Consider the following 24,277-nt stretch of genomic DNA (forward strand, 5'->3'; position numbering starts at 1 on the left):
GATTATACTATAGTCAAAATTCGTTTAGGATTAGATCTGGCATCCCCACTAAGCCAGTAGACCTTGGGAAGATTTTCTCAACCCTGGAGCAACAAAACCAACAACTTCTCAGAAGTATCAGAACCACTCAGGGAACACCCTGAAAACATCCTTCCCCACATCGGGGTCTCGGCTGCTATCAAATGAACATCCCCATCCCCAGGTACTCATGTGAGACAGCAAGGAGCAGCCCTCTGCCCTTCCCTCTGGCAGCTGCAGAAGAAATAAAGGAACTAAACCTTCCTCCACACCTTGATCCTCCCCACCCTAATCGGACGTCCACCTGGGTGTGCATCCCTCTCAACTCTATAAACAATATTAAAAATAAAGTTTAAATCTGGTATCTCGAGGGCATTGTTGTGCTAGATTGCTGGCATTTTTAAGTCTAAAAAACAAGTGTTATGATTAGTAAAGAAACTGATTGTTTTAGGGAACTTAAGGTCAATTGGTCTAGACAACTATCCTGGCTAAAAAACTGTACAAGAAATCTCATTTGAAAAGATAATATTTACTGTAAATAAGCTTTTATTTACTGCAAATGCTAATAAAATTTAACAGTATTTTTGGCAACTTCAAAGATAATTATGTTTAGAAAAAGATGGCATAGTGAATGAATCAATAGGTGAATCCAGGCCATGGAGAAGCAGTGGGTAAACTGTAAAAACTTCGTTAGTGGGGAGAGCCTTCTTTAACAGAGTGATGTGAATATAAGTTGAGTCATGTTGCAGATTTTGGGAAAAAACTACAAGGAACAGGTATAATATCAGGCACCATTTAATAATTTACACCTCAAACTACATCTCCTCACTGCAGTATGAACAAAGCACTGTATGATAGAAATCTTAGGGAATTTGATTTTTTAAAAAAGATTTATTTTTACTTGGAAGGCAGATTTTACAGGGAGGAGAGAAAGAGGGGGAGAAGAGGAGAGAAAGAAATAGGCCTTCTTGGGCTTGGCGGCGTGGCCTAGTGGCTAAGGTCCTCGCCTTGATCCCATATGGCCGCTGGTTCTGGTCCCGGCAGCTCCACTTCCTCTCTATCTCTCCTCCTCTCAGTATATCTGACTTTGTAATAAGAATAAAATAAATCTTTAAAAAAAAAAAAAAAAAAAGAAATAGGCCTTCCATCCACTAGTTCACATAGCCTTAATGACCAGAGTGAGCTGATCTGAAGCTGGGAGTCAGGAGCTTCTTCTGGGTCTCACATGTAGGTGCAGGGGCCCAAGGACTGGGCCCTTTCCCGGTGTGTTCTCTGACACATCAGCTGGGAGCTGGATTGGAAGTGGAGCAACCCCGGCTGCAGTTGGTACCCACATGGGATGCTGCATCGCAGGCAGAAGCTTGAGTTGCTATGCCACATTAGTACTTTTTTTTTTTTTAAGTTTTTGGTGATTTTCAAGTTCTCTTTAATATACAAGTCTGAGAAACCATGGTCTTTAAAAATGAAAGTTGTGACTTGCTTTTTGGCCTTTTGGCTAAGATCAAGTATAAAAATAAAAGTTGTGTTCCATGAAGAAATTATCTATGTCATTTTACAAAGCAATGTCACAACTGTTTTTCCTTGAGACAGCACATTTTGATGGGCAAAACCACTTGGAGTTCTCATCAGAAGTTTCAACAAAAAAATGTCTACTGCTTCAAATGGAAACATCTTGATAATTTTTAAAGTTTTGAGTTTTTTTTTCCCCATTGATTTTTTTTTAAAGATTTATTTTTATTACAAAGTCAGATATACAGAGAGGAGGAGAGACAGAGAGGAAGATCTTCCGTCCGATGATTCACTCCCCAAGTGAGCCGCAATGGTCAGTGTGCGCCGATCCGATGCCGGAAACCAGGAACCTCTTCCGGGTCTCCCACGTGGGTGCAGTGTCCCAAGGCCTTGGGCCGTCCTCGACTGCTTTCCCAGGCCACAAGCAGGGAGCTGGATGGGAAGTGGAGCTGCCGGGACTAGAACCGGCGCCCATATGGGATCCCGGGGCTTTCAAGGCGAGGACTTTAGCCGCTAGGCCACCATGCCGGGCCCTCCCCATTGATTTTTAAAGCGGCAGAAAAAGATATCTTCCATCCATTCATTGGTCCACTTCCTAAAAGCCCCCAATCAGCCAAGGATGTGAGAGGCCAAAGCCGGGAGACAGGATCTCCAGGCAGCTGTCCTGCTGTAACAGGAGCCCACGCAGGAAGCCATCACCTGCGGCCTCTCGGAGTGCCTTAGCAGGAAGCTGGACAAGAACTGGATGAGATGTGGGTGTGGCAACATTTTTTTTCTTACTGTGAGCAAGTGGTGGCCAAGAACACAAGGCCAGCAGCACATTTCCTGGTGCCAGCGGTTTGATTCCCCCAACCTTGTATTCTCGCCGCCAGGACAATGTGTCCACGTGGTGAAAGGGGTCTCAAAGGTCTCCATGTTTGCACATCACTTCGGATCAGGTTTGCACCCGTGACTCTGGCCGCTGCAGTGGGGGCACAGCTTTTGCTGCAGGCGGGTATTTGTTGTTAACTTTGCAGGGAAACCATCAGGCTGTCAACTAGCACTGGCCACGGGAAAGCCAGTGCCATCCAAGGGGCAGACGGCAGCGGCGGTGCCAGTCACCCTGCCACACCCGGGCAGCTCTTTCCCTCAGCTGAGGTGGAGAAAACCTGATGTCCAAAAATGGATCTTTACTTAAAAAAAAAAAAAAAAAAGAAAAAAAAGCGGGGTCTGGAAACGAACACGTTTTTCAGTCTCTTAAAAGATACCCTGCGTTGGGCCCGGCGGCGTGGCCTAGCGGCTAAAAGTCCTCGCCTTGAACGCGCCGGGATCCCATATGGGTACCGGTTCTAATCCCGGCAGCTCCACTTCCCATCCAGCTCCCTGCTTGTGGCCTGGGAAAGCAGTTGAGGACGGCCCAATGCATTGGGACCCTGCACCCGCGTGGGAGACCTGGAAGAGGTTCCAGGTTCCCGGCTTCAGATCGGCGCACACTGACCATTGCGGCTCACTTGGGGAGTGAGTCTTCTTCTGGGTCTCTCCTCCTCTGTGTATATCTGGGTGTAATTAAAAAAAGATGAATAAATCTTCAAAAAAAAAAAAGATACCCTGCGTTACAGTTGCCTACTTATTTTCAAGACAGGACCTCACAAATACTTTAAGATATTAAATCATTCACAAGTAATTCCCTCTTCTGGGGACCCACTCATTCGTCGCTGCCACGGAAGCCTACGGTTCAGTCACCACTCCCCCGCCCCCTCGAGTCTGGCTTCTCTGTCTTCTGTGTCTCGCGGGTTTCCTTGGTCCCACTGTAAGCCCTAACAGCGCAGGACCATACCTTAGTCCTTTCCTCCTCGCCATCTCTTTCCCCCGGCCCTGCCTTCCGCGCGCCTCAGACTGGGCGGCCGCGTTTTCCCGCGCTCGCGCACCGCCGTCTCCAGTGCGCCGGGAGCCTTGGGCGGCCGCGAGAGGGCGCACCGGGTCGGGCGTCTCTGGACTACAAATCCCGAAAGGTAATGCGGCGGACGGGCCGCAGTGGCTTCCGGGATGGCTGCTCCGAGGAAAGGCTTTGGCGCCGGAGATACACGAACAGCGGTCTCCCTCAGGCCGCTTTCTGTCGGGGGTTTGGAGGTCCTCTGGAGGCGCGCTCAGCCTTCGTCGTGGGAAGCTAGAGAAGAAAGGCCGGCGGGTAGGTGCACGGTGACGGGAGGGGTGGGGGGGGGTGGGCGGGAGAAATGAGTGGCGGTTTCCGCTTCCTCGAGTCAAAGGGTAAGCGGAATGTAAACAGTGGGCCGCGGGTGTGTGAGGCTGCCCGGTTCGCTGAGGGACCCGGAGGAAGAGGAGGAAAGCGAGACGAGTAGGTGGTGTGGTGAGGGAAGGAGGGAGCTTCACCAGGGACAGTTGACCGAGGAGGGCCGGCGGAGCCGGGGCCGTCAGGCAGGTGCCTGGAGGGCGGGCGAGCCTCGGGGTCGGGCCTCGCACGCAGCGCGGGCGCACGACGGGCTTGGCCCTAAAGAAGAAAATACTTTAAAAAAGTATATAAATATTTATTTATTTGTTTGTTTGCTTGTTTGTTTTTAGCGGTGGGCAGAGTGACTAGAGCCTGCACCCCACCCGGGAGCGGGGGGTTCGGAGCTGAGGCGGGGCCGCTGTGTGACCCTCGGGTCGTCGAGGGGGTGGGAGCAGGGTCGCCAACACTGGTCCTTTGCTGGCGACGTCCCGTGGGTCGTTTCCCGAATCCCTCTGCGTCCACCCCGTGTGCCCTTCGGGGTCGGCTTTCCTGAACCTATTCCGCCCGTGGCTTTTCGCCTTGGACGTCTCCCTCCCTCAGGGGGAAATGTCCAGCCTGCACAGTGACCGTGCTACCAGACTTGACAACGACCTTGAGCGTTTTTGTGGCTTTCGTGGAATGTTGTTCTGAGGGGAATGTGGAACTGGGACGCTCAAGTTGAGCGTGAAGCCTGTATGAGGTTTACTGGGGTGGAGAACGCTTCAGTACACGACGCCCGTCTTCCGTGCAATGGAATGCAGGTTCAGGAAAACCTCCTTAATGTTTTAATTCCATCTTCAAATAGCCTTGGAGGACCAGTCAGCGCCTGTGACTGAACATATCCATGCATTATGAAAATAGCTTGATTGAGATGTCATTCACACTTCGTACCCGGCATCCGTTTGAAATATGTGATGCTTGGTTTGCTCGGAGTTGCACAACCACCATTGCAATCAATTCTAGAACATCTAGATGCATAAGAAACTCCTTGGAGTTCATAATAGTCTTTGCTTGTTTCTAACCACTCCCTGCATTTAAACTATCAGCCTACAGAGCCTGGTGTGGTAGCCTAGTGGCTAAAGTCTTTGGCTTGCATGCACTGGGATCCCATATGGGTGCCCGTTCGTGTCCCAGCAGTTCTGCTTCCCTTCTGGCTCCCTGCTTGTGGCCTGGGAAAGCAGGAGAGAATGGGCCAAAGCCTTGGGGTCCTGCACTCATGTGCGAGACCCAGAAAAACCCCTGGCTCCTGGCTTTGGATCAGCTCAGCTCTGGCCATTGCAGCCACTTGGGGAGTGAACCAGCAGATAGAAGACCTTTCTCTCTGTCTCTCCTCCTCTCTGAAAATCTGACTTTCCAATAAAAAAAATAAATCTTAAAAATATATATCTGAGACCACCTGGAGTGTTCAAGTTTCCCAAAAAGGAAGGTGTTTGCATGTGTTGCCGTACTTTCCCCTGATTTCAGGGCTGGCTGACTTTTAGTCTTCCAGACTCAGGGCGGCAGGTGACTTCTGTGACTGCTCACAGCATCCTTGTTACTCTCTGTGCTGGACTTGACTGTACTCCTGTGCTCTCCAAACACTTGGCCTGCTTCTTGCTTTAAATATTTACTTATTTGAAATGTAAAATGCTGTAAAGGGAGAGACAGAGAAAGAGATCTTGCATCCACTGATTCATCCCCCAGATGGCCAAAACCTTTGAAGCCAGGAACCTGGAGCTTTGTTTGGGTCTTCCACAGGGGTGGCATGGCCCAGGCACCTGGACCATGTTCCTTAGCCTTCCCAAAGGCATTAGCAGGAGACAGGTTCAGAAGTGGAGCTGTTGGGGCTGGAACCAGCGTGCTGCTGTGTGATGCCTGTGTTACAGGCAGAACCCAACCTTTTGTGTCACCGTGTGGGCCCCTCCACACACTTTTGAGAAAAATTCGAAAACAGTGCTAATAGTTTGATAAGCGCTTTATGCTCTTTGGACTCAGTTGGCTCTCAGTACTGTTTGATTTATTCACTCATTTCTTATCAATGTTTTTCTGGTTTCTGGGGTGAATATTTCAGCTGTCTTTTTTTCTCAAGGGCTCACCCATTTATGTGCCATTCAGCTTAGGGAGATGTCTGGCCTCCAACTTGCTTGAGAAATCCTGCACTTTCTCACCCCTGCTGCCTTGGGCTTCTCACTCGGTGCTAGCACCTTTTCTGGTGGAGGCTCTCATCCCTCACTCCGGGGTGAAATGTGTCCATTTTTCCTGTGGTCAGGCCTCCTGTACCTTGGTAACCCCGTCCTGCTCTGCGAGCCTCTCATCTCCAGCAGATCTTGGGAGATTTGCGGAGAGCTGAGACAGTGTGTGTGAGAGACCTTCTCTGCTTGGGTCACGACATAGGGCGTAACCTGTGCCTGGCCTCAGCAGTTCTGTTCATGGTAAGCTTAGAGTTGGAAGACGGAGAAGGTAATGGTGGTTTGAATGTTCACATTTTTCTTTTGTTTTGCATCATACCTCTGCTTCTATGTAATTGATAATTTAGTATAATGATAATATGTAAATTAAGCCCAGAACTTGATCTGGGTCTTCCTCATGGTTGGTGGTGCCCCGGGTATCTGGGCGATCACCTGCCACTTCCCAGGTCCACGTTAGCTGAAGCGGGAGGGGGAAGCTCAGCTGGGGCTTGAACCCGAGCATCCTGGTCCTGAGCAGCAGGCGTCTCCTGTGTCTGAACCTGTGTCATTCCTGTTATCTTAGTGTTAGAGTAAATAACACTTGGGCATCTTTTGAGGTCTTTCTGACAGTCCACCCTCCTGGGCCTCAGTCTCAGTTTTCTACCATTTCTCGTTTTTACTCCTTGGATACTTGTAATAGTCAAACGTAAAAAAATGTGTTCGTCCATTTTATAGTGAGTCTGGAGGGAGGGTATGTGTTGTCTAATTCCCTAGTATAGCTTATACTCTGTTACTCTGCTAGTGTTCTGAAAACACCTGCTCCTCGGGTTGGTTCTGTGGTAACAGCTGGAACTGAGTCCATCCGAAGCCAGGTCTTCCACACAGTGCAGGGTCCCAGCGCGTTGGGCCATCCTCTACTACTTTCCCAGGCCACAAGCAGGGAGCTGGAAGGAAAGTGGGGCAGCCGGGATTAGAACCAGCACTCATATGGGATCCTGGTGCATTTAGCTACTGAGCCATCACACCAGGCCCTAAAGCTTTATCGTGGAAAATTATAACATATATGAAAGAACATTAGGCCATATGTACTAATCACCCAACTTTCCGATTTTTCAATTTAGAGAATTATTTTTCTTAAAGATTATTTATTTGAAAGACTATTATATAGAGAGATGGAGAAACGGAGGTCTTCTGTCCACTGGCCCACTCTCAAATGGCTGCAATGGTCTTGCCTTTGCTGGGCCAAAGCCAGAAACCTGTAGCTCCATCTGGATCTCTTCCAAGGGTGTCAGGGACATTTTCCACTGCTTTCCCAAGCACACTGGCAGGGGTTTGGAATGGAAGGAGAACAGTTGACACTCCAGCAGTACCTAGTGGAATGTTGGGGCCACATGTGGTGGCTTAACTTGCTACACCATAACACCACCTCCCTAAAATCATCTTGTTGTTGAAAGGCAGGTTTACAGAGAGAAGGAGGAGAGAGAAAAAGTTTTTTTCCTCCGGTGGTTCATTCCCCAAATAAACACAAAGCTGAGCCAATCTGAAGTCAGGAGCCCAGGAGCTTCTTTCTGGGTCTCCGTGCAGGTTCAGGGGCGCAAGGACTTGAGCCATCCTCCGCTGCTTTCCTGGGTCATGAGCAGGGAGCTGGATGCGAAGCGGAGCTGCCAGGACTTGAGTAGGCACCTTTATGGGATCCTGGTGCCACAGGTGGAGGATTAGCAGGTTAGGCCACCGCCCTGGCCCCAAATCAATGTTATTTCATCTGTATCTTTATTGTACTCCCCACTTCTGCTGATTACTTTGGACTAATTCATATATAGTATATCATTTCAAATGTTCTTTTTAATTTGTATTCCTAAAAGTTAAGTTTTTTGTTTTAATAATCAAAGTCTCAGTGCTATTGTGACACACAGAAAAGTAATATTTCAGATATAATATTAGTGTTCCCAGTTTTCCTATTTTCTTAGTTGATTCCTCCTCACTGTTTTTTTTTTTAAAGATTTATTTTTTTTTATTACAAAGTCAGATATACAGAGAGGAGGAGAGACAGGAAGATCTTCCATTCGATGTTTCACTCCCCAAGTGAGCCGCAGCGGCTGGTGCGTGCCGATCCGAAACCAGGAACCTGGAACCTCTTTCGGGTCTCCCAGACGGGTGCAGTGTCCCAAAGCCTTGGGCCGTCCTCGACTGCTTTCCCAGGCCACAAGCAGGGAGCTGGATGGGAAGTGGAGCTGCCGGGATTAGAACCGGCGCCCATATGGGATCCCGGCGCTTTCAAGGTGAGGACTTTAGCCGCTAGGCCACGCCGCCGGGCCCTCCTCACTGTTTTTTTTGAGTCATGAGCAAAACAGGAGTTACACATGTTCGGTTAGTCTCTGAAGTCTCTATTGATTGAGTAGTAAATTATTTTCCTTTTTGTCCTGACAGTTTATTGAAGAGCCCATTTTTTTTTTAGTTTTAATTTCATGACATCTACATCTCAGATTCATCACTGAGCATGTTTATTTGTATTTCTTATTTTTTGTCATCTGTTATAGACCTGATCTAATTGAAGATTGCTTTTCCAAGAGTACTTCCTGTGCTGATACGCCATTTCATGGGGAAGAGCAGGATATTCAGTTCTGCTTCCTTGTGATGTTAGTAACCAGTAATGATGATCTCCCCGATCCACTGACTAGGGGTTTAAAAGGGTGATGTTCTTTTCCCGTCATGCCTTATTCGCCTCTCAGTTGTCATAGTTCTGGAAGAGTCCAAGCTTGAATTTTAAAGCTTTTACTTTTTTGTGATTTTCCAGGATGGCGTCCTTTGGGTGGAAGAGGAAAATTGGTGAGAAGGTCTCCAAGGTCACTTCGCAGCAGTTTGAAGCAGAGGCTGCGGATGAGAAGGAGGCCACGGAGAGTGAGGACGGGGGGTGGCTTCCCGCTGCGAAGCGCAGGAAGGAAGTGCTGCTTGAAGGCTGTGCTGAGAGGAGTAAACAGCTGAAGGATGAAGGAGCCAGTCTGGCTGAAAACAAAAGGTGTGTTTCTAGGAATGTTGTGTGGATAACAGTTTACATTTTCTGACCCAGAAACCTAACCCAGTACACTGTTAGTGGGATGTGCCAGAATTCCCAGGAACCTTCTCCTTAGGCGATCATTAGTCGGTAGGTTGGGCATTTCCTGAATGTGTTTAGGGGCATATACATTAAAAACATTTTTTTTTTTGACAGTCCTTTATCTCCTTTATCATCTCCTTAGGTGAATGTGATTTTTCTTTTTTTTTTTTTTTAAAGATTTATTTATTTTATTACAAAGTCAGATATACAGAGAGGAGGAGAGACAGAGAGGAAGATCTTCCGTCCGATGATTCACTCCCCAAGTGAGCCGCAACGGGCCGGTGAGCGCCGATCCGAAGCCGGGAACCAGGAACCTCTTCCGGGTCTCCCACATGGGTGCAGGGTCCCAATGCATTGGGCCATCCTCTACTGCTTTCCCAGGCCACAAGCAGGGAGCTGGATGGGAAGTGGAGCTGCCGGGATTAGAACCGGCGCCCATATGGGATCCCGTGGCGTTCAAGGCGAGGACTTTAGCCGCTAGGCCACGCCGCCGGGCCCGTGAATGTGATTTTATACATACATCCTTTATTCAGTGCTCTTCCTTAACTACATTTGCATGGCTTCTCTTTATATGCTTGTTTCTTCTTGTTGCTTTTCTTTTTTAAAATGATTATTTATTTGAAAGGCAGTGTTTACAGAGAAGGAGAGACAAAGAGAAAGATCTCCCATCTGCTGGCTCATCTACATGCTCACAAAGGCCGGAGCCTGGGCTGGTTGAAAGCCAGTAGTTTCTTCAAGGTCTTCCATGTGGGTGTCAGGGGCCCAAGACCTTGGGCCATTTTCTGCTGCGTCCTCAGGTGTGCTAACAGGGAGTTGGATCAGAATTGGAACAGCTGGGACATGAAGTGGCACAGTGTGGGCTGCCAGAGTCACAGGTGGCAGCGTTACTTGCTGTGTCACAGAGCCGGCCCCTCCCGGTTGTTCTCTTCTCTAGTTCTTGGCTCTTTGTTCCTCTCTCCGTCCTCTGTCCCTTTCAGTGGGACTGAATTTATACTTCAGTCAAGAAGAAAAAGACAAATTGCTCATGAAGTTGTATTCAGAAAACTAGATTATTATATGGAACAAAGGAAAGCTAAATATAGTTCTAGTAGCACATATAAAGATGAATTTTAGAGGATTAAATATAAATATGAAAATTAAAGCAGTCCGTTAAAAGAACAAGAATTAGAGGATATGTTTATCATCTAGGCAAAGTGACACACACACACACCCCTCACACACAGAGCTCTATCTACTGGTACACTTGCCAAATAGCTGCTGCAGCTGGGCTGAGGAAGGTCATAGCCCAAGCCTTGAACTCCCTCTAGTTCTCACACGCAGGTGGCCTGGACCCTAGTAACTGGCTCATCTTGTGGAGCACTCCCAGGTACATTAGCAAGGAGCTGGAATGGAAGTGGAGCAGCCAGAACTCTAGCCTGGTGTTCATGTGGGATGCCAGCATCACAGGTCCCGGCGTAACATGCTGTACCACAGTACTGACCCCTTAAAAACGCTTAATAGATACACTTGTAAAATTGTTTAATTAGTTTTGGTTTTGCTTTGTTCAGCTGACTTATATGAGAGTAAGTTGTACATCTTGTGACAACTACTCCTAATTTAACCTGCTTCTAAGAATAAGGATTTTTCTAAGATGTATTTATTGTTATTGGAAAGGCAGATATACAGAGAGGAGGACAGAGAGGAAGATCATCTGTCCAATGATTCACTCCCCAAGTGGCCACAACAGCCGGAGCTGAGCTGATCTGAAGCCAGGAGCCTAATCTGGGTCTGCCATGGGAGTGCAGGACTCAAGGCTTTGGGCCGTCCTCTACTGCTTTCCCAGACCACAAGCAGGGAGCTGAATGGGAAGTGGGGCTGCCGGGATTAGAACTAGCGCTCATATGGGATCCTAGACACATGCAAAGCCAGGACTTAAGCCACTAGGCTATCATGCCCGGCCCAGGATTTTTCTTTCTTAACATGCCATTATCGAATTTATCGAAATTAACAGTTATATAATTTCAGTTCATAATTAGGTATTTTTAGTTTTCCCATGAGAGAGTGTGTGTGTGTGTGTATGTTTTAAAACCAGGATCTAAACCATATTATATTTGATAATTGACTTTTAATCTGTTCATGTCCAACTGCAACTTTAATTTCCTAATACAGTGACACTGTTTTTAGGAGTCCAGACCAGTGTTTTATTTATCTGCTTCCTTGTGTACCCTATTCAGCTTGTTTGTTTCGCAAATATTTTTTAGAAACTGCGTTACCTGTACAGATTTGATTTAGAGTCTCATCATTGTTGGCAAGAGTATGTTCTAAGCAATATTTGGACTTTCTGTTGCATCATTTTGGGACATGAATGACATTAATTGTTGTCTGTTAGTGTAGCCATTGCAATGATACCCAAGTCCTTCTTTGCACTGTCTACTGACCGTCATGTTTTCATACAAGTGTTAGTATTTCATTATTTTCTAAAATTATATTTATTTAAGAAGTGGAGTAACAGAGAAAGGGAGAAACAGAAAGGGGAGGGAAGGATGAGAAACAGGTATCTTCCACTTGCTGGTCCATTCCCGAAATGGCCTTCTAGCCCCCCGACCCAGGTTGATTCCAGAAGCTTTGGTCTCCATCTGGTCTCTCACTTGGGTGTCAGGGGCCCAAAGACTTGGCTCATCTTCTTCCTTCCTCGGTCCATCTTCAGGGAGCTGGGTCAGAAACAGAGCAGCTGGGACTCCCAGCACTCTCGTATATAATGCAAATCTTACAGGTGGCAGCCTAATCCTGTCAGAATTGTGGCCTCCTCCTAAAAATTTTAAAGTACTTATTGGTGAAGAAAATGTATTAGCAAAATTTCTTTCATAAAATGAGAATTAATGGAGGATATATCTGTTACCAACAGTCTGATTGGGACAGAATATTCTTTAGATGCCAGATATCTAAGATGAGACCTATGTGTCTTGGAGTGGTATCTTGCATGTGGTATTGCATACTTTGAGAAATTAAAAGAAAATGAAGCAGTAGTAATCAAGAATCACATTTCCTCCTTTTTCCTCCTCGCTTCCACCCTTCGTCCTTCCTTTTTGTCATATATGAGTCAAAATTGAAGAGCTGAGCAATACTTTTAAATCTTTTATTTTTTGATTGTTTTTTAAAATATAAATAAAATGGTGATTAGACTACAGTGTATTAGGATCTCAGATCGGGAATGAAGGGTAGGGAAGTGAAGAACAATGAAGATCAGTGAACATTTTGACAATGTTGGAGCATGAATTTATGATATTTTTGGCATAAAGACTTTCTTCTTGCAGAAAGATTACAAGATTGGCCATTCTGTGTTAGAAGAAAGCCAACTGTAAACTTTCCAGATTTATGAAATCACTTTCAGAACATCCATAAAATATCTTTAGAAATTCCTGTAAATGCCTGTTAAAAGTTCATTAACTGTTGTTTTTGCCCTTTCTCCAGACCACATGAGTGTGTAGAAGGGAAAAGCTATTCAGTTATTGCCTTGGGATTCTCTCTGAATTTCCTGCCGCAGAAGAGAGAGATCAACATTACAGATAAACAGAATAACTCTTGTTTCTGCCTACAGGCCAGAGCATTGAGTCATAACACTCGGATCAACTGGATTGGATGTTTGATTTGAGTGGAACACTCTGTGAGAGGGTTAGATATTTTGTTCTTCAGCATTTGTTTTTGGATAATGTATACAAAGCTCTACAAACAGATTCTACCAAAAGCATCCTGCAGAACTGAGTAGTTGGACCACTCTAAGGCTAATATTTAAAAAATATCTGAAGCTATTGAACTTGAATGAAGGTAGTGTAATGAGAAAAAATGAAGTTAAATAATAATAATAATAAAGACCCTTCCGTGCCCACCAGATCAACTTTACCTATTTTTCTTATTTCCTTCTTTCCTGCCTTTCAAGATTTATTTATTTTTATTTGAAAGGCAGATTTGAGAGAGAAAAAGAGAGAAGGGATCTTCCATTGGTTCACTCTCCAGTTGTCTGTAACGGTTAGAGCTGAGCTGATCCATAGCTGGCCAGGAGCTTCAGGTCTCCCATGGGGGTGCAGGTTTCCAAGGCTTTGGGCCATCTTCTACTGCATTTCCAAGCGCTAAGTAGAGAGCTGGATAGGAAGTGGAGTAGTCAGGACATGAACCAGGACCCGTAAGGGATGCTAGTGCCGTAAGAGGGAGAATTAGCTTGCGGTGCCACAATGCTGGCCCTAACTTCAGTTTTCTTAAGCCACTCTCATAGCGAGGGATCTGGAATGGAAATGGAGCAGCTGGAATGCTAACTGGCGTCCATGTGGAATGCTAGTGCCATTGCCTGAAGCTTCGCTTACTATGCCATGTGCCAGGCCCTACAAAAATACCTTAAAAATGAAATGTGGACTCCTACTTTTTAGCACAAAGAGCATTTAGAACATATATCGACCTGGAAACCCCAAACACTAAAATTTGGACAGAGGGCATAAAATAAATATTTTAAAATAATGTACAAAGCCAGCATTTTTTTCAAAGATTTATTTATTTTTATTGCAAAGTCAGAGATATACAGAGAGAAAGATCTTCCATCCGATGATTCACTCCCCAAGTGACTGTAGTGGCAGTGCTGCGCCAATCCGAAGCCAGAAGCCAGGAACTTCCTCCAGGTCTCCCACACAGGTGCAGGGTTCCAAGGCTTTGGACCGTCTTCAACTGCTTCCCCAGGCCACAAGCAGGGAGTTGGATAGTAAGTGGATGTGCTGGGATTAGAACCGATGCCCATATGGGATCCTGGGGCATTCAAGGTGAGGACTTTAACCACCAGGCCACTGCGCCGGGCCCAACTAAAGCAGCTTTAACCAGAGTCTAGGTAAAGTTGTGTTTGTAGTAATTGAAAAATGTATTCTGTAATTTACATGAAAGCACGAAGAAGCTAGAATAGTCAAAACAGTTTTATGTAACAAAGGCTTAGAGAACTTATGTTACTTCAGTCAAGATGTTATAGTTTCTAATGTTGCACCTTATTGTATTAGGGCAAAGATAGACATACGTACAGTAATGTAAAAAATATAAGATATGTAAATGATTCACATGTTAGAATATGTAATCAGTGATTAAAGATTATGGAATTTCATCATAAAATTAAAGATTAAAAAACCACATCTTTAAAAAAAAAGAAAATGGTAAGGAGCAGAGCCTTTTTGAAAAAAAAAAAAAAGAGTAAGATTTAGGATTATCAAAAGGCATAACTGAGAAAATGAAAAGTCAGACACAGATTGGAAGCAAATCATTGCAGACATCTGACATGGGATGTTTCCATAATATAGGAAGAAGTCTTAACAATTTATCAAGATTGGGCCCGGCGGCGTGGCCTAGCGGCTAAAAGTCCTCGCCTTGAACGCCATGGGATCCCATATGGGCGCCAGTTCTAGTCCCGGCAGCTCCACTTCCCATCCAGCTCCCTGCTTGTGGCTTGGGTAGGCAGTCGAGGACGGCCCAATGCATTGGGACACTGCACCCGTGTGGGAGACCTGGAAGAGGTTCCTGGTTCCCGGCTTCAGATCGGTGCAGCACCAGCCCGTTGCAGCTCACTTGGGGAGTGAATCATCGGACGGAAGATCTTCCTCTCTGTCTCTCCTCCTCTCTGTATATCTGACTGTAACAAAAATAAATCTTTAAAAAAAAAACCAATTTATTAAGATTACCAACTGTCCACTTAAAGAGTAGATACAAATTTTAAACAGAAAAAGACACAACCTCACAAAGGAAGGTACATAAATGGCCAGTAAACACATGAAAAGTTATTCAGCAACAGTAGTCATCAGGAAATTTCAGATTAAAACCACTGTGAGAGTTGACTAAATGGAGAAGAATGCAGTATCAACTGTTGAGAAGGATATGGAGCACTGAAGCTTTCATACATCGCTTATGAAATTAAATAGTATTATATTTCAAAAATAGCCTGGCCTTTATGAAGTTAGTAGTATGTGCCTTATAATACAGTTCCAAAATGCTTCTTCTACAGAGTTAGGCTGCTTGGTGCGATCACTCAGTTGCCTAATCCTCCCACTTTAAGTGCCAGGATCCCATATGGGTGCTGGTTCATGTCCTGGCCTCACCACTTGCCATCCAGCTCCCCGCTTGTAGCCTTGGAAAGCAGCAAAGGGTGGCCCAAAGCCTTGGGACCCTGCACCCATGTGGGAGACCCAGCAGGTGCTCCTGGCTCTTGACTTCAGATCTACTCATTTCTGGCCATTGTGGCCATTTGGGAAGTGAATCAGTGGATAGAAGATCTTCTCTGTCTCCTCCTGTGTATAAAATCTACTGTTCCAATGGAAATAAATAAATCTTTTTCCTTTCTTTTGAAAAGTAGATGCTTAGGAGAAATACTAAGATTGATCTAAAAATGTACTTAGTTCTTAGCACCTTTATTTAGTTTAGTCATGAACTGGAAGCAGCGTTAATGTCCAGCAGCCAGAGTATGTATTAATGCAGTGTGCTGTATTCCTGCAATGGTATGCTGTTGAGCAAGGAGGAAAAGTGAGTGACATCAGACACATAATAATACCGAGGGAAAGAAGACAGACTATATTGTCTAGTTCCGTTAATAAAAATCTCACCAGAGACGATTGTAGTCTATAGTGACAGGCAGGGTGGTTGTGATGGGGACCGATCAGGATGCTGAAAACGTTCTTTCTCTGTGGCAGCATTTATGAAGTCTGACATTTGTCAGAACTCATCTGATAGCATGCTTTAAGTGACATTAGGTGCTGCTCCAATAAATTGATTGTAAAAAGTGCTGAGTACTGATCAAATGTGAAATAATTCTGTTTGTTTCCTATATTTCCATGCATGTTCAGTGTATTTTCCTTCTGAATGTGCTGTTTTGAAAGTTAATTGGTAGAAGTTACAGTTTACATTTCAATAAACTCTTGAATTTAGATATTGAAAATTATGGGGTCGTGAGTGTTTTATCACTTCTGGTCTTCAGTACCTCGTGTATACCACATGTGAGGCAATGGCAGGCGTCCCAGGCTTAGTCTAGAAGGCGATGGGGCTTTCTACTGTTGCAGGTGTTCACAAATCTTGAGTTTGAATCCTGTCTCTTCAGCTTGACACGTAGGTGCTATATAGCACTTGATGTTTTTACACTGATCCTTTTGTGCTGTAGCAAGTGCGAGAAAACATGGATGAGCTTTGCATTTGGAATGGGCAGTAGTGCTAATCGTGGCAGACAGGAAGGGTGCCCCAGAGGAAATGCTTAGGAGAGGGAGCGAGAGACGGGTCAGCTGGAAGAACCTCTGCTTCCAAGGATGTGTTCTTTTGCCTTTTTTTTTTTCTGATTATCCTTTTTCTTTTAAACTCTATTTCGTAATTCAGTTTTTAAATATTATTTTTAAAAATTTTATTGGAAAGTCAGTTTTACAGAGAGAAGGAGAGACAGACAGAAAGATTTTCCATCTGCTGGTTCACTCCTGAAGTGGACGCATTGTCTGAAGCTAATAAGCCAATTTGAAGCCAGGAGCTTCTTCTGAGTCTCCCATGCGGGTGCAGGGTCCCAAGGCCTTGAGCTGTACTCGACTGCTTTCCCAGGCCACAGGCAGGGAGCTGGATGGGGAGCAGGGCTGCCAGTATTAGATCTGGTGTCCATATGGGATCCTGGCGCAATCAAGGCACGGACTTTAGCCACTAGGCCACTGCGCTGGGCCCTATAATGGAGTCTCTTATCATCTTATCATCATGGAGTCTCTCCTTTAGGCCACTTTGTCAGTAAGGAATGATCACAACTTCTAGGAAAATGTAATTAGCAATTCAGTTGTTTTTAAATTCTGAAGTTCTACTTTAGAGTATTCAGAGTGCTTCATAACAGAAAAACTGGTTTATACTCCTGTGCAACTCCCAAATAATTTTGGTTGAAGAGAATAGTTAGTATAGTTATTAAGAATGTAGATTAGGAAGCCATGGTACTTTAAAACCCTAATTTTACTGTTTCTATCTTTATGAACTTTGGGTAGTTTTTTTTAATTCCTCTGCTAATTTCTGGTTCCGTATCATGTGTAATACAGATTTTAGGGAATATTAAATGATTAAAGAGCAAGTTCAAGTCATAAGTTCACCTGGCAAATAGTAAGCACCAAGTAAATGTACTTTAGGTATTGTGTTTTAGGATTGTATGTTATTGGTACATGCCATTCTGTATTAAATTTTTTCTTTTTGTTCTTTTATTCATATGTCTGTCTCTAGAATTACTGCTTACCCATGTAAACCTCAAGAGTCACAAAGTAGCTTTCAGCTGATAAATTGGCTTGTTACAATTTCTGCCACTAGGTGGTGATATTTGATTATGTAGCTAAATGGCCAATTTTTGTTGGGATCAGAATCTATGGCTGAAGTAGGAGAAAGGAAATTACCGTGAGTTTTATCTCTTCCCTAGAAACAGTGTACCAGCCAAGGTTCCCTGGAGAGCGGTGTGGCTGTGTGATGTGCGTTCTGCTGAGTGTAGCAATGTTTCAGGACAGGGATTTTGTCTCAGTCTCTCCTCATCTGGTGGTATTTGTGCCATACTACTTTTCTTCATTCTGCTGTGATGGAGGCCTGTGCTCCAGGCCTCCCAAGAAACACTGTTCATAAGATGATCCTCTCATAGTTGGATCACTTGTTTCTCTCAGGGTTTGATTCCTTGTCACTGGTGTACAAATCTACCCCGAGATTATTTCTTTAAGAAGCTGCTTCTGTTGTCCAACAGCTGCACCATCTTTCTCTTCCCCCTAAACTACACGCTCTATTTTTTTTTAGGTCAGTGGGAAATAATTTTAATCAAAGAATTGTATGTTTTCTTCTCATAATCTTACTTTCTATTAGGAAATGACATTGTGATCCATTTTACTACAGGTAACGTGTGACAAAATATTTTCAAGAAATTACTAAAAATAACTCACACAAAAGGGAAGATGAGATGCACTGATTTTCTGGTGTTCTGTTCCAGTGCCCACAGCACACGAAAGTCAGAAAAAATAACTAAGATTCCCCTGTCACAGTAGACCTTCCATCTCTTTGAGAAAGCCTCACATACATCATCCTTAGTTTGTATGGTCACTGGAGCAGCAGGACCAGACTTGGGCAAGAGGCACAGCAGAATCCTCTCACGTTCTTTGGGAAGCAGAAACCCCTTTTTTTCTACCGAGGTACTCTCAGTGCAGTGGCAACAAATCGAGGAGTTTCTGCCTTGTGATTAGTAATGGCATTGATGGTTTCTGTGGTTTTCTTCATGGTGGCAGTCCTTGTGTCATATGCCTTGGATCATTGAGTCAAATTGGTGGGACACTCAAAATCTCTTGGTTCTGCAAGGGAGCTGGTGGGAAAAGCCCAGGTGGGGCAGGTCTGAGGGGAGGCAAAAAAGGTGGGCCTGTCATGTTAGAACGAGGGGTAGGGAAGCCTGGAGGTGTGGGGAGAGGTCTAGCCTTTAGGGGGGGTCCATGGGGCAGAGGGACAGGAGGAAGACCTTGGAGGTGCACCTGGTGGTAAACATTGGGGTCAAGGCCCTCAGGGTCCTGGCATCCCGGGTGGTCTCAGGAATGGAGAAGCCCCTACAGGTGGACCAGGAGGTCTTAGAGGTGGAGCAGGTGGTGGTCCAAGAGGAAGGGGTGCAGGTTTATTTTTTTCACCTCTTTCTGTGGGGTTCTCCATTGGTTGCACTTTCTGTTTGCTTTCAAGTCCCTGTTTATGGGCAAACTTGGGGCATTGAGCCAATAGTCATATGTGTGGACTGCTGACTGATGGCCAATTGCTAATATACTCCATTTCTTTTTAAAGATTTAATTATTTGAAAGGCAGAGTGGCAGGAAGAGTGAGAGTGCTAGAAAGAGAGAGAGAGGTAGAGAGAGAGATCTTTTCATCTTCTGGTTTCTTCCCAGGCCAGGCTTATGCGAGAGTTGGGATTTCTGTGTCTTCCACATGGGTGCAGGAGACCAAGGACTTAGGCTGTCTTCTGCTTTCCCACTCCATTATTAGGGAACTAAATAGGAAGTGGAGCAGCTGGGACATGTACTGTCATCCATATATGGGATGCTGGCAGCACAGATAGAGGCTTTACCCACTGTGCTACAACACTAGCCCCTCCATGAACCTTTTGAAGGCCCTCTTTCTACAGTCTTTTCCATCTTTTTTTTTTTTAAAGATTTATTCATTTTATTACAGCCAGATATACACAGAGGAGGAGAGACAGAGAGGAAGATCTTCCGTCCGATGATTCACTCCCCAAGTGTGCCGCAACGGGCTGGTGCGCGCCAATCCGATGCTGGGAACCAGGAACCTCTTCCAGGTCTCCCAGACGGGTGCAGGGTCCCAAAGCCTTGGGCCGTCCTCTACTGCTTTCCCAGGCCACAAGCAGGGAGCTGGATGGGAAGTGGAGCTGCCGGGATTAGAACTGGTGCCCATATGGGATCCTGGGGCTTTCAAGGCGAGGACTTTAGCCGCTAGGCCACGCCGCCGGGCCCAGTATTTTCCATCTTGGACTAACGTAGTTTCTGCAGTCAGTACTGTCTGTACTGATGACTGCAAAATGTATGCCTGCAGTGCTGTCTTCCCTTAAATCTACAATTCTTGCTCTCTACTTATTTGGACATAAAATCAGTATTTCACATTTAATATCCACAGGGAAAAATGCCCGATTTTTCTCTCAAACACTGTCAGTAAAAGTTAGCACTATTTACCCAGTTACATAAGCCCCAAAACTACAAGTGCTGGTTCATGTGCCATTCTAGAGCTAATCAACTGTACAAGGTTTGTGCTCTGCGCCTTTGGGATAGCTCACACTGCGTGACCGCAAAGGCCTGGCTATTCCAGGCACAGTCCAGAGAGACGCATGGGTGATGCTGAAACCATACCTTAACGTACATCTGATTAGATGTGTAGAGGTTCTGGAAAGACTGGCTTCCCTCCCAGAATGTGAATAGGTTAAAGCTTTATGGGACGGTTTTATCGGTGGGAGAGAGGGAATGTTAGGGAGCTTGAAAATAGATCCCTTTCCCTCTTTGTCTCTGTCGCACTGTTTCCAACGCTCAGTAGTTTTGTTTTGTAGAGTCGCTGAAGAAGTTCCAGAAGACCAACAATCATTTCTGTTTGTTTGTGGAGGTGTTTCTCATTTAGCATAGGCTTCATCTATACTGTTTGTTCCTTTTTGATTTATCTTTCCTCTGAGTCTAGCTTCCCTGAGATGCTTTTTTTTCAGTGAAGAATTAGCTAGTATATTTGGACACCAGCTAGGTAACCCATGATGAGAACCATCTTAAATTTCCATTTATTTTGCTCCCCGCATCCAATCAGTGTTTACATGACATTACTGTTCTAATGTATTTTAGAAGATTTCTTCTTCCTTTTTTGTTTCCACTGCTGTTAATCCTAGTTTAAAGTTATCTTTTATGCTAATTACTCTGATAGTTTCGTAACATCTCCTTGTGCAAATTCTATACTCGTATGGCATATTTCCTTCCCTGTGCCTAATTGGCCTTTAAGAAATGTCAATTAGAGCGTGTCCTTATTTCTTAAAGGTTCAGATTTCCTGTCACACACGTGTTTAAATCCACAACCATAACCATGGCCCAGGAAACTGCTTGACTGGTTTCCATCTCATCCCTCCATTTTGTTTTAATCATAACACTTACGTTTGACCTTTTCTGTCCTTTGCTCCCTGTCTCCTGCACACGTGCATCTGCTGTGGACAATAAGCTCGGAAGGTATAGTTGTGATCGTTTCTGTTTAGCTGAGTGCTGTATCTTTAGGACTTGGCAATGCTGTTTGACCCAGAGGAGGAGCCCAATAAATATTTATTAAATGACTAAGTTGTTAACTATATAACTCATTAAATTTGAGTCTGTCGTAAATTAGAGATCTAATTGGGAGCAGAGTAGCTAAACGCCCTAATGCTTCTGTCTGGTACTGAGTGTGCAATCTAACGTATTTGGCTTGGTCACCAGCTGTTCTTTACCTTAGTGTAAAGTATTATCTCATTCTGTCCTTGAGTAATCTCTGAAAGTATTCATTTTGTTTCCTTCCGCGTGCTATTTTCAGTTGCATGTTGTTAAGGTTGTCTTTAAACTGGCTGAATCAGACCTTGGTCATATATTAACCACAGTGACTTAGAACCAAGTTTTTATCTTTTAATACTTCCTATCCAACAAGCTACAGAAGGGCTGAATCTGTCCAGTTTGTCGCAGACCTAAGTAGAATTAAGAGATACTCATTCTGCAGAAGTTACACCATTGATTTATTAGGTGCCAAGTTTTCCATGGCTCAGAAATGGAGAATCTAAGTGGTATCACCCTTTATCTGTAGGCTGAGAGAAGTAAACACAGAGAGAAATGGAAAATGAGGGGCGAAATTCAGTGAGGTGATGATAGTGAAGTCAGTAAATGCCCAGTAGTTCTTATTCCAGTTTAGACAGTAGAAAATAGTTCTTCTGTTTCTTTGAACTTTTCTGTGCCTGGTGGATGACAAGGTGCATTTAGTGATGCTTTTGTTTCTGTAATGGTTATGTTTTCAAAGAAAAAGCATAGTGGAGAAGAGAGGACTTTTTTTTGTTTGTTTCATTAAAATTGTGTGCTGGTATTTGCAGCATGTGCTCCATTTGTTTTCGTGTGTTTACCTGCCTAGTGAAAAGAGAAAACAAAAATAGTTTTGTGGTCAATGTCATCTTGACCTTAGTTTATTTTGAACTTTAGGAACTAAGGTGTGCAGGTAGCTTTGTTGGATAGGGATGGGGTAAGCCTTTGTGTTGGTCAACAGTAGTGCAACAGTAGTGCAACCTTAGTGGACATTTTATTGTACTAGATTTCCCTTGCCTTGTAGGTCATTAACATCCCAGACCTGACACTAGTGCTTTCAAGTTGTAGTGATAACCAAAACAGCCTTCGCATATTTCTGTAAATGTTTTCTTATGGGGGATAACTGCCTTTGACTTTGTCAGGCAGAAAAAAAAGAATGGAAACTAAAAAGGACGTAAAGCAAATATGACAGACCTTACAGTTGTTGGGAAAATAAAGCTTTGGTTGATAAACCACATTTTGTTTTTTATAAATGGTGTTTTATTGGGAAACAGCTGTGCTCGTTTATGACTGGTATAAAGCTGATATTGGTAGAACTGAGTTGGGACAGATGGCATGTCTCTTACAAAGCTAAAAATACTGACTGGACCTTTACTGTGCCAACCTTTGCTCTGGAGATGTTCAGTGCCCTTCTTACATGCTGCAGATGCCCGAAATATCTAAGATATCTCAGAATCCCTCTGCTGTACTTAGAACTGTAATCTTGTGCTTTTTCAATCTGTATTCACATTCCCATAGTCTTAGGATTTCTTACAGTTTCCATACCTGAAACATGAGTTAGAACAAAGTAGAAACAAGGTATTTGCCTTTTTTTCTGGGGTGGGATTTCTTTTTCTCCTATCCTTTTTCTGATGTCTTGTTGGCTGCTACTTTCCATCCCTTCTCATGTCTCTCATGCTTTTCTTTACTTCTCATGGAGAAAGCAGGATGTGTGAGGTAGGCAGAATTTTCTAGGTACCAAAAAGTGTTCTGCATGCTGTACAGAATACAAACTGTTCTGCCCATGGCCCTAAGCTCTTTAGTCAAGAGAAGACAAAAATATATAGAAGAATCAGAAAAAAAAGGTGGGGACATTGTTGGGATGTTTGGAGAAGATATTTGTGTTGTAGTTGCTTTTGCGAGGTTATTACTGTGTACTATTGGACTTAGTACTGTAACTGCTCTCAACTTTCGTTTCCTCATCAGTAAAATGAGAAGAGTAATGCCAGTATAATATGAATTTGAATACTAAGTGACTTCAGTTTGTGAAAATAATTGTATGTTGAATAATTGTATTGAAATTCCCTAGATATAAGGAGGAGAAAAGAGAACGTGGAAATAATGGTCTCACCCAACTTCCTGTAGCCCTCGACACTTATCACCCTAATTAACTATGTAAAAATCATCAAAAAAATCAATCAATAAATAAATCTTTAAAAAAGAGAGAGAACATTTTAATTGGGGTAGAGAAGAAGAAGGCTTTGAATAAGTGGGAAGAAGGAAGAAGGTAATCCCAGTGGTGCGTGGGTACATGCATGTGGGGGTCCTTTAGGATGACGTGATGTCACAGGGACAGGTGGAGACCCAGCTGAATGAAATGTGGTGTGGGTGGGGAGTGGTCAGAAAAAACTCAAGAAGCTAATACTGGAGAAAACACTTTACTGCTAGTAAGTCTAAAGGAATTTACTACTGTGCTTGTTGGGAAATTGTAACTAGAAGCATTATTATGAATGCGTAAGTTAGTTTTCTAAAGATAGAACATAATGTCCAGAATTTTTCAGGTTGAATCTCTAACAACATTTGGAAATACTGCTTAACAAGGCTTGAAATCATCAACACCCTGCCTAAGGAGCGCAAACACTCTCAGGTTATGTAGATACTGCTTTTAAAGGTAGTATCACGAACTCAGGAGACAGCACAGGGACTCAGTTTCCTTTCATGTATACAGATAACCAGAATGGAGGTTCAGCTATAGTAAGTACAGTTTGATAAGTACCTTTTCTGTTATCTGTTATATATGAGTCCAATTCTAATGATTTCCTGAGATGTGGCTTAAGTGATCAGACGGATTTGTATTTTAATAGTTATTGTGCATAATTGCTGTTAGTACTTTAGTTAGGATGTTAATGTTTTATGGACCAGAAAATTTTTAGTGATCACTGATACCGACTCCCTTTTAGGACAGAAATATGCTTTATTTATGATGCTGAATTCTGTAAGTATGCTGAAATTTCTTAGGACTCAGATTATATTTCAGTTAATCACATAACAGTCACATTAACTGTGGAGTTTAAAACTGTGGCTTAAGCGGTGACAGCTGTTTTCTGATTAGGGCTTGGTCTACATTGTCCAGTTTCATCACATAAAGACTGGACTAGTCCTGTGTTCCGCTCTAGACTTTCTGAAATCAATGACTGTTATACAATATTGTGTTATGTATGAGAGCCATATGTATCTACATATATATACTTTAGTGAGCAAGATAGTCGTACTGCATTTGTAAAAGATTTATTTTAAATTTTCATCTGATTAATTTAAATAAAGGATCACAGAAGGCTTTCTGGGAAACAGGTAATGAGTTCATCCAGCTAAGGGGGGGAGTGCAGTTTATTCTTTTGTCTTTTGCTTACTTTGTGGTTTTTTATAGTGTGTATCCTGGGGTGGGCATTTGGACTAGTGATTATTATTATTTTTTTAAAAG

General features: G+C 43.9%; 1 protein-coding gene across 2 annotated transcripts in view; it reads left to right on the plus strand.

The window, feature by feature from the left end:
- The first annotated feature begins 3,544 nt into the window (after nt 1–3,544).
- TTC33 (tetratricopeptide repeat domain 33) overlaps nt 3,545–24,277 on the plus strand; it is a 38,671-nt gene continuing 17,938 nt past the window's right edge. Inside the window, exons 1-2 of one of the 2 annotated variants that reach the window (XM_058680075.1) lie at nt 3,545–3,694; nt 8,717–8,938. In XM_058680075.1, the coding sequence (XP_058536058.1) occupies nt 8,718–8,938 (221 nt within the window). In that variant the 5' untranslated portion in view covers nt 3,545–3,694; nt 8,717. Of the gene's footprint in view, nt 3,695–3,760; nt 3,863–8,716; nt 8,939–24,277 lie in introns of those variants that run through there. The other variant, XM_058680076.1, reaches the window with a different exon arrangement.

The sequence above is a fragment of the Ochotona princeps genome, chromosome 23, assembly GCF_030435755.1.
Source record: "Ochotona princeps isolate mOchPri1 chromosome 23, mOchPri1.hap1, whole genome shotgun sequence".
Taxonomy (NCBI): Eukaryota; Metazoa; Chordata; class Mammalia; order Lagomorpha; family Ochotonidae; genus Ochotona; species Ochotona princeps.